The sequence below is a fragment of the Pygoscelis adeliae genome, unplaced genomic scaffold (genome assembly GCF_000699105.1).
Source record: "Pygoscelis adeliae isolate BGI_AS28 unplaced genomic scaffold, ASM69910v1 Scaffold591, whole genome shotgun sequence".
In the NCBI taxonomy this organism is placed as follows: domain Eukaryota; kingdom Metazoa; phylum Chordata; class Aves; order Sphenisciformes; family Spheniscidae; genus Pygoscelis; species Pygoscelis adeliae.
The window spans coordinates 280,134-289,041 of record NW_008824069.1 but is presented as its reverse complement, the minus strand read 5'-3'; the positions used below and the strand labels follow the sequence as shown (position 1 = coordinate 289,041).

The following is an 8,908-nucleotide window of genomic DNA, read 5'->3' as shown; positions in this document are numbered from 1 at the left end:
GGCATCAGGACAGCAGCTCACCCGCTGCCCCGTCTCAGCCTGCCGCATCCCACCCGCGTGCCGATGTTCCTGCTCCAGACTGCCAGCCATTCCCATCCCAGAGCCGGACCCGGCATCCCAGCAGTTCCTTTACTCGCCCTGTGCCCCTTCCCTCTGGCTTGTGGCACTCACAATCTCGGAGAAGGCATTATCCCACAGCACGGTTGCTTTGGCGTTATTGTCCTGGTTCCCGTGGACGATGACCACGATGGGCAGAGACAGGACCTGGGGGCAGAGCGCAGCCCCCCTTCAGCCCTGAGGCCACCCAGAGTGAAGCGGGGCTGGCTGCCCTGGGACCACCTCAGGGGCTCTGCACCAAGCTGTCCAGCACAGGGCCCGGACGTCCCGCAGGGGAAGGCTCAGTACTGCCCAGCCCTGTCCCATGGGAGAGGGACCAGTACCTGGAGGTGGATGGAAAGATTGCTGGGGGTCACAGCCACGGTGGTGCTGAATAGGACGGCACACTTCTCCTCCGTCACTGACTCGGACCCCTTCCGCTCGCAGCGCTTGATCTTCTTCAGCAGCTAGAGAGGGGAGAGCTGAGTGTCACCCCTGGGCAAGCACTGGCCTTGAGGTCCTCAGCCCACCCCACCAAGACGGCTCTCCCCTGCGGCCTCTCAGCACCCCAGCGGAGCTCCCAGCCCGTCCCGTAGCCCCTGTATGGCCCATTGCTGGTGGCACTCACCACATTCTTGAAGTTGGCACAGCAGGTCCCACTGGTGGGGTTGGTCTCCAGGGCCACCACGTTATGCATGATCTCCCCTGTGCTCTCGCTGGGCAGAGGAAGAGGTTGGGGGGGCGCGGTGGCGTGGCAGCCCCCTCGCCCCCGCACTGGCCATCCGGCTGCTCACCTGAGGGTGTTGCTGTAGGCACTGAGCGCCAGCTCCCGTGCCTGCTTCTCTGTCACCATGTCAGCCCGCACCATGTAGGGCTTGGCCGATGCCTTCAGCAGCTGGGGGCCCAGCAGGAACCGGACACTTGCCTGGAACTTGGTCTGGGTCTTCAGCACCTGTGGGGGCTGCTTCTCTACCAGGAAGGAGCTGGGGGACAAGGGGAGACAATGGTGCCTGGCACAGCACCCCTGCCAGCTCTGCCACCAACCTCTGCAGACCCACCTCGCTCCTCTGCCACCACAGCCCCCCCCACCCGTTACCTCTTGACCAGGCTGGATAACACCTCTACCTGCCGAGGGAACCACGGGGAAAGGGGCACCCTCAGCCAAAGCAGAGCCGGACCACCACTCTCCCACAGCCCCTCAAGCCAGTGGGCTCCCCACTCCCAGGGGAGCAGAGGGGGCAGGAGGGTTGCTCTGGGTCCCCCGTCTCTGCCCTGTGCCGCCTCACCTCTTCTGCAGCGGAGCTAGGTTCTCCTCAAAGAGGGCCCCATTCCCTGCCAGCTGCTGCTGCCTCTTCCAGATTTGGATCCTCTTCAGTACCTGCTGCTTGGCTGCCTCCAGCTCTTTCACGGCCTCGAGGATCAGGGTAGGCAGCTCCTGAGGAGCAGCACTGGCCATGGGGCTCTGCACTGCACTGTCCCCCCAGCCCTACACCGTCCCCCCCCAGGGCACCGAGACCCCTGGCCCTGCACTGCCTCGCCACCCCAGAGCCGGTTTGCACCTTCCCTGGCAGGCAGGGCTTTCCCCCTGGTGCCCCAGACCCCCACTCACGCTCTCTGGGGGTTTCGTGTCTGTCTTCAGCTGTGGCTCCCGCGCGTTCAGCTGCAGAGAGGCTGCGGAGGAAGGATGGGGGTGGCCCCGTTAGCACAGGGAGCCAGTGTCTGCATTGCACTGCCCAGCACCCCAGGGGGCACACCACCTTTGCTGTGCCCCATGGCAGACCCACACCGAGCAGGGATCCATCCTGTCCTGGCCCCTCACCTGCAGGGCTGTCCCGCAGTGCCTGGATCTCGCGGACATGGTGCTGCAGCCGCTGCAGCCCCAGGCTGAACTTCAGTTCCTCCTGCCGCCGGTGGAAGCTGAGGGGCAGGTGGTGGTCCTGGGGCAGAGCACAGCAGGGTGAGTGGGGACTGGAGCTGGCCCTACACCTCAGGGCGCCCTGGAAGGGGCAGGGACCACGCACCCTCTTGAGCACAGCGGCCTTCTCACCCTCCAGGATCGCTTTCAGGACGGCCACCAGCCGCAGTGGGTCCCGCCGGTAGGCATTCTGTGGGGGAGCCAAGCCCAGGGTGTTAGCGGGGCAGGACACACACACCCCAGCCCTGGCACCCTCCCACCCCATTCATGCATTTCGGGCCCCCTTCCCACAATGAATGGTGCTAAGTCAGACTGTGGGGTTTCATGACCCAAAGCATGGGACAGACCACAACTCGCCACTGTTCTGACAGAGCTAATTTCCAGCTTTAAAACCACTTTAAACTGTGCATTAAAAAAAAAAATCAACTTCAAATTAAAAAAAAAAATCAAACCAAAGCAAATTCTCTATTTCTGCAAGCATCTCCTCGAGACCTGCCAGCCTGACACCTGGTGAAGGTTCTCGCAGCTGCCCTGGCCCGGGTGGATCAACGCTTTCCACCGAAAACAGGGAGAGGAATTTCCCTGCTGGCTCTGGCTCCCTGCGCCCCGTGCCAGCTCCTCCAGCCTTCGTGCATTTCCCAAATCAGCTACTTCCCAAAACAGCAGCAGAGCGCAATGGCAAACTGCTGGACGGCATGCTCGGCAGCTTCCCATGCTGGCTGGGAGGCAGCTCCGCAACTTACCCCCTGAACCCCTTGCATCTGCCTCAGATCCTGACATAGCACTGGCAGCCCCAGGCCAGCCTTGGGGCTCTGCTGGGGCAAACCCTGCCAGCCCCGGGGTTCAGGGGACATAAGGCCCAGGCTTGGTCTCCCACCAGCCAGTTTCCCACCATACTTCCCCCAGCTGCTTCCCTGACCCTGCGTTTACCCATCTCATGGGAGAGCACCCAGCTCCCACCACCCACGTGGCAGCACCAACAGGCAGCGCTTCCACTGCCCTCCACGGAGAGCAGCCCTGCCTCCCGGCCAGGCTTGAAAGCAGCAGGGAGCTCGGGAGAAATGAGGGTTGGCTGTTATGGGATGAGGAACAGCAGGAGGAAGGAACATGGGAGGGTGGCTCTTCATGAGCATTTTAAATAAAAACACCTAAGCTGAAACATCTGTGCATTTTCCTACAATTTCAAAAAGCAAGCAACGGTCTTGTTTTGGAAAGTTACCCTGTTCCCCAGAAGTTATTACTAAAGCAGACACCTTCCCAAATGTATATTAAAAATGTCTGTTACCAAAAAAGCGGGGCTTTCAACCAGAACGGGGCTCTGGGAGCAAGCACCACTCAGCCCTTACGCTAAGAGCTTCGTTGGCAGGAGAGAGATTACAGGGGTTAAATCTGCAATCACAGAAGGTGGAAGAGAGAGAGAGAGAGAGCACAATTCAAACAGACCTTGATAAAGAGAAACAGCCCAGAAAAAGAAACCCAGCATGCACATGCATACACAGCAGGAGGAAACACAGCACAACACATGGCATGGAGGAAGGAGAAATCAAATGCTCAAGCAGAAAATGGGGAACATCTGGTGAGGCGGCTGCCCGGGTGCTGGCAGCTGGGGGCAAACGGAGCCGTGGGCCATAGGGGGCCAACGCACTCAGGGGGCTCCCCATGGGGTCAGGGTCCGGCACAGGGCCTGGGAGGATGTCGCCACAGGGGGCTGCTCCCTGGGGGCCACTGGGCACCGAAGGGGTTGCAGAACCGTGGCAGCGAGGGGAAGCTGGAAAGCCCAGTGGCCGGTGGGGGTGGGGAGCTGAGGGGAACCGCGATCACAGCTGTGACAGCCCGAGTGCTGTGGCGAGCTGGGAGTCAGCCCTGGGATGCAAACAAACCCCCTCCATCTCCCTGAAGTGCCCCGAAAACCCCAGTTGCTGAGTCTGCACAAGCTCATTGCTCACAGCCAGCACTGGCCTTGAAACAGGTGTCAAGGGGGGACGGGCTCGTAGCACCATCCCCTTTGAGTGGTGCTTGAACCAGCGAATCCGAAGCATAAAATAATCAAATATTCCTTGGCAGTAAGCCGCGATCCCAGCGCAACACGGCCCCGAGGGTCCCCATGCTCGGCCCTCACACACCTCGATGCTGCTAACTTGCTGGAGGATCTGGCACTGCTGCCCATCGCTGCCGGCAGCGCTGCGGAGCTTCTCCAGCATGGCTGAGAGCATCCCGCTGGCCACGCTGGTGCAGAAGGCGTCCGAGCCATTGATGAACTCCCTGGAGAGGGGAAAGGGTTGGGTGGACAGGCACGAATCCTCCACCCTCTGCTGTGCAACCCTGAACCCCATGCTAGCCCCAAGGAAGGGGACACCTGCCTTCCTGGTGCATTACCCAGCACTGGCTGGATTTCTGGCTGGATTTGCTGCGCGAACAAGGGTGAACTGCGCTCTGAGCGGGATGAGGCAGTTCTCCGGAGAGGACGTGACCTCCTGAAACCTCTCCCACGTGTACACCCAGCTCCTGCATGCCCACCTGCCTCCACCATGCCTCATCCCTGCAGCGTGACCCCACTGCTGCACTCTGGCCTGAGCCGTGCTGTGGATCCCAGAGCCACGTGCCAGGGACCAGCCCCCCTCACCCACCGCTGCAACGCGGCCTGCACTGCTCCTCTGACACCCAGCACGGCCGCGGCCCCACGAGGCAGAATGATGTGCCAGTGGGGCTTTCCTGCCCGCCTGCATCCTGGTCGTTGCACCATGCAAAGGAGAAGCCTGGGTGAGCCCGTAACAGGGATAATCAATCATTGCTGTTACTATTTCCTAGGCACAAAAAGGGGACTCTGGCCAGGCTGTGCCCATGGCTGCTGCCACTGCAAACACAGAGTCGCAGCAGTCCAGACCCCACAGGCACTAATAGACCCTGAGCAGCCTCACCCAGATGGCTGCACTCTCTCTCCACGGGTCCAGGAGCTTCATTTGTGTCCAGTTCGGGGTCCTGAGGCCTTTCCTATGCTACACTGCACTGCAATCATGCCTGCCTCTGCCCCTGGCCCTGCCTGCAGCCCCATCTCCTGGATGGGCCCCCTGGAGCAATGCTGTGGTCCTGCCTCCGGCCCCATCTCCTTTTGTTTCTGACCGGATGCCCTGTGCAGACCCCAGCCTCCTCACCCACCTCGTCTGGGGCCGTGGACAGGGCCCGTCACCAACATCTGCCTCTGCCCGTGCGTTCAGACCTGATGGTCAGGTGCTGCCTGGGCTGGGGCCCCCAGCTCGCCCCAGCCCCCCAGGGCAGCCAGCCCTGGACGCTGCCCAGGCTGACCATGGGTGCGTGGGGAGCTGCACCAGGGCAGAGCAGAGCCCACAGGCACCAGGGGACTCACCAGGGCTGGTTCTCCAGCCAGTCAGCCAGGAGACAGCGCAGGCTGCGGGGAAACTCTGTGAAGAGGCCACTGAACTCCTCCGGCGGCATGTGGGAGATGATGCTCCAGAGGGACATCTTGGGAACAGTCACCTGTGGAGAAACAGGAGAGGGGACATGAGCAGGGAGCAGAGCAGCCTGGGCACCACGGGCAGCTGTAATGCCCTGCTGCTTAGCAGGGCTGGGGCTGCTGGGGAGGAGGAGCAGGAAGCCCAATCCAGGATCAGCCTCTTGGGCAATCCTGGGCAGGCAGGCAGCCCACTCGTGCCTTAGTTTCCCACATCTCTGGGGAAACCCTGCGCCTCCTGCTGTGGATGATGCACAAGGACACAGGGAGGGACAGGTAAGCGCTGCCAGTCTTGGCACAGGAGAGATGGGAGAGCCACCGGGAGGAGGAAGAGTGTGAAACCCCAGAGCTTGGTGAGACTGCTCTGCTGGGGTGGTCTCAGTGAGGCAGCCTGGCTGCTCCCCAAAACCTCCCCAGCCGCCCCGCAAGGAAGACGCCTTCCTGAGCATGCCCCAGCTGCCCCCCAGAAATGGTGGGCTCCAGAGCTCATGGAAAGCAAGAGGAGGACTGGAATGAGGCGCTAGATGGGAAAGTCCACAGGGAAGGCCCTGGGTGTTGCAACCCTGACAGTCCCTCCCCCTGGCCAGCCCCAGCACCCCAGCAGTGCCTGCAGCCTGCCTGCTCTGTCCTGCCCATGCCATGCCTCTTCCCGACAGCTCATTCCCTTCTTCCCCGCTGCCTGCCACTCTCATACCCTCCAGCCCCCGCCGGGAGCCTGCTCCCCTTCAGGCAGCCCTCGGGGCCCACCAGGCAAGGGGGGGTCACTGCACTGCCCAGCCCAGACGCACCTCGCTGCCAGTTCCCCTGGACCTGGCTGGGGCAGAGGCCGGATCCTGCAGTGGGGCACGAGGCACCAGCAGCTCACCGCCCAGACGTGGGGCCAGGGCGCCTCCGGGACCCCATCCAGCCCGTCCGCCCAGGGCTGGCTTCCCGTCCCCGAAAGCAAACAGCCGAGCAGGGAGTCACGTCACATGTCCTCGCAGGCAGCGCGTTCCCCACAGAGACTTTGAGAAACCATGCGAGGGGAAGGAAGCCAGCGTCACTAGGGCAACATCGCAGAGAGCGCAAAACAACCACAGCACGGCCTGCGCCCGGCCGGCCGCCAGCACAGCTCCAGCCGCCGCCGTTCCGTTGGGAGGAGGGGGCACACCCAGGCAGCAGTGGCACAACCCCTGGGGTGCTCCGCTTCCCACGGGAGCAGGGTGCTGCAGCAGAACCAGCCCTCCCAGGCTGCCCCGGCAGAGCCCCACATGCCGCCCCGGGGAGGAACCGCAGCAGACGGAGGCCCAACCCCAGGGCACGCCAAGCCCGGCGCTTCCAGGAACACATTTGCTTTCGACTCTGCTTGACTGGCCAAACAGATCCCGACGATTTACTGCAGCGCAGAGCCTGAGGGCTGAGTTTACTCTGGAGGGGTCAACGCACGGTGGGAAACGCACCCAGCGACAGCCGGGAGCAGCGCCCCGCTCTCCCCACGGCCCCAGTGAGATTGTAGCTGCTGGCATGCAGGGAACCAAGACAGGAGGGAAAAAAGCCTCTCATTTTGTGATCCTCAAGATGTAATCTCCATCCTCCTCCCCTATTAAAACCTGTATTTCTGCTTAGCCCTGGGAGGCAGCTGCTGGCTGGTAAGCAGCAACCTGGAACGTAAGCTGGGCATGCCCGAATTTGCTAAGAGTCTGCAGCAGGAGATGCTGCACTCATCCTCCTCCCCAGTTCCCAGCTCCCACCAGCCCAGGGGACAACGATTTGGAGGAGCTCAGAGGAGGGACAGGCCCATCCTCTCCTGGCATCAGTCACAGCAGCTCCTTCAGCCCAGCCATGCCGTATTTCCTTCCCGTCCTAACTAATTTCCATGTTTTCCTCCTCTGCTCCTTCTGCAGAACAGCCTTTCCCTGCCAAGACCTAGCTCCCGTAATAATACCCCAGCTGGGGCAGCGCTGAACGGAGGTTTCCTTGAGAAGCCCTCGTGCCCAGCCCCAGCTTCCTGCACCCTCACAGGATCAGGCCACATGGGATTTGCTCTGTCAGCACCCCCACAGTGCTAGGGAGAAGGAAGCTGGGCAGCAGGCGGGGACAGAGACCCAGGCCGGGTGATGGAGCTGCCCCTCCTGTGGGGACCCTCGCCCCGGGGCAGCCTGGCAAAAGTAGCTGCCGCGGCAGCTTCCAGCCCTGCAGCTCAGCGGTGCTGGGGGAGGCTCAGCTCCTGGCTCTGCGCTGCCCAGTACAACGCACCTACACCTACTGCAGATGCATCCACTGCAGATGCACCCCAAGGCTCCAGCTGGCCCAGCCGATGAGGGGTTTGTACCCTGAAGGAGGCACCCTGGAGCGGAGGCTCCCACAGCAGGAAGCGCTGCGCTCCCCCCACCAAGCAAGGGGCCAGGCCTGCCTGGCACAGGGGACAGCAGCAGGGAGGTGAGACCCGGCCAGGGAAGCCAGGGTTCAAGCCCTAAACAGCAGTGGGGCCCCCACGGGGCAGGGCTGCCTCACACTCGGGCCAGGAGCTGCCACCTGGGAAAACCCCGCAGCTGCAAAGTGCCTCCGGCTTGATGGCGGGGCAGGATACGGCACCCAAGGAGGGGGAGCACCCGCCTGGGGGGGGCCCTGTCCCCCCCTGCCCGAGGGCGCCGAAGGGGGGGGAGCCCCCGCCTGGGGTGGGCCCTGCCCGCCCCCCCTTCCCAAACCCCTTCTGCGCAGCCACTTTCGCTTCCTTCTCCACCTGAGGGGCTGCTTCGCTTCCTCGGCGGGGCTGGGGGTCCCCCAGGCTGGGAGGTCAGGCAGGAGGAGCCTGGGTGCAGGAGGGGCTCAGTCACCCCCGTGCTCCCAGTACGGGCTTTCTGCTTACTCATCAGGCAATGGGAAACCAAGTCCACATCCCAGAAGCGAGAGCTGCCATACATCTCACGGCTGTTACTCATTAACCACCGGCACTTCCTGGCAGCAGACCGCAGCCCCCCACCCTTGGGGCCACCTCTCCCCCCACGTCTGGGGGACTGGGACTGCGAGGGACCCTACTCCTGGCCAGCTTCTCTCTGCCCTTGGCGATTTCCCAGCCCAGTGCCACAGGCTGGTGGGGGAAGGAGCTGGGGCTGGCAGCTTGTGGGCACACATGTCCCTCTATCCTCTGCACCTTCCTTGTCCTCCCGGGCACTGAACAGAGATTTCCCTGGGGCTTTCTCAGGGACAGATGCTCAGAGGTTTTCCAGTGCTTGATACTCAGGACACCTGGGCTCTGCTCTAGCTTTGCCCCCACAAGGACGCAGCCCAAGAGACCTCGCTGCCTCTCGACACACCTCAGTTTCCCCAGGGTGCTGGGGAGGCCATCACTGCTGGCATTCTCTGGCCAAGGCAAGGGAACGGGACCACCGTCCCAGCCAGTGGGATGCTAGTGACAGTGCTGCAGGGAGGACACCATGGAGCCTGCA

General features: G+C 62.7%; 1 protein-coding gene across 1 annotated transcript in view; it reads right to left on the bottom strand.

Annotated features, from left to right (window-relative positions):
* Positions 1-5,496, bottom strand: part of STAT6 (signal transducer and activator of transcription 6, interleukin-4 induced) — an 8,421-nt gene extending 2,925 nt beyond the window's left edge. Inside the window, exons 1-11 of the mRNA XM_009334170.1 lie at positions 5,376-5,496; positions 4,135-4,273; positions 2,118-2,201; positions 1,916-2,033; positions 1,706-1,767; positions 1,383-1,531; positions 1,193-1,252; positions 891-1,079; positions 725-812; positions 441-563; positions 172-264 (exon numbers count right to left, since the gene is read on the bottom strand). Coding sequence (XP_009332445.1) covers positions 172-264; positions 441-563; positions 725-812; positions 891-1,079; positions 1,193-1,252; positions 1,383-1,531; positions 1,706-1,767; positions 1,916-2,033; positions 2,118-2,201; positions 4,135-4,273; positions 5,376-5,491 — 1,221 coding nt within the window. The 5' untranslated portion in view covers positions 5,492-5,496. The remainder of the gene's footprint in view (positions 1-171; positions 265-440; positions 564-724; positions 813-890; positions 1,080-1,192; positions 1,253-1,382; positions 1,532-1,705; positions 1,768-1,915; positions 2,034-2,117; positions 2,202-4,134; positions 4,274-5,375) is intronic.
* Between the last annotated feature and the right edge of the window lie 3,412 nt (positions 5,497-8,908).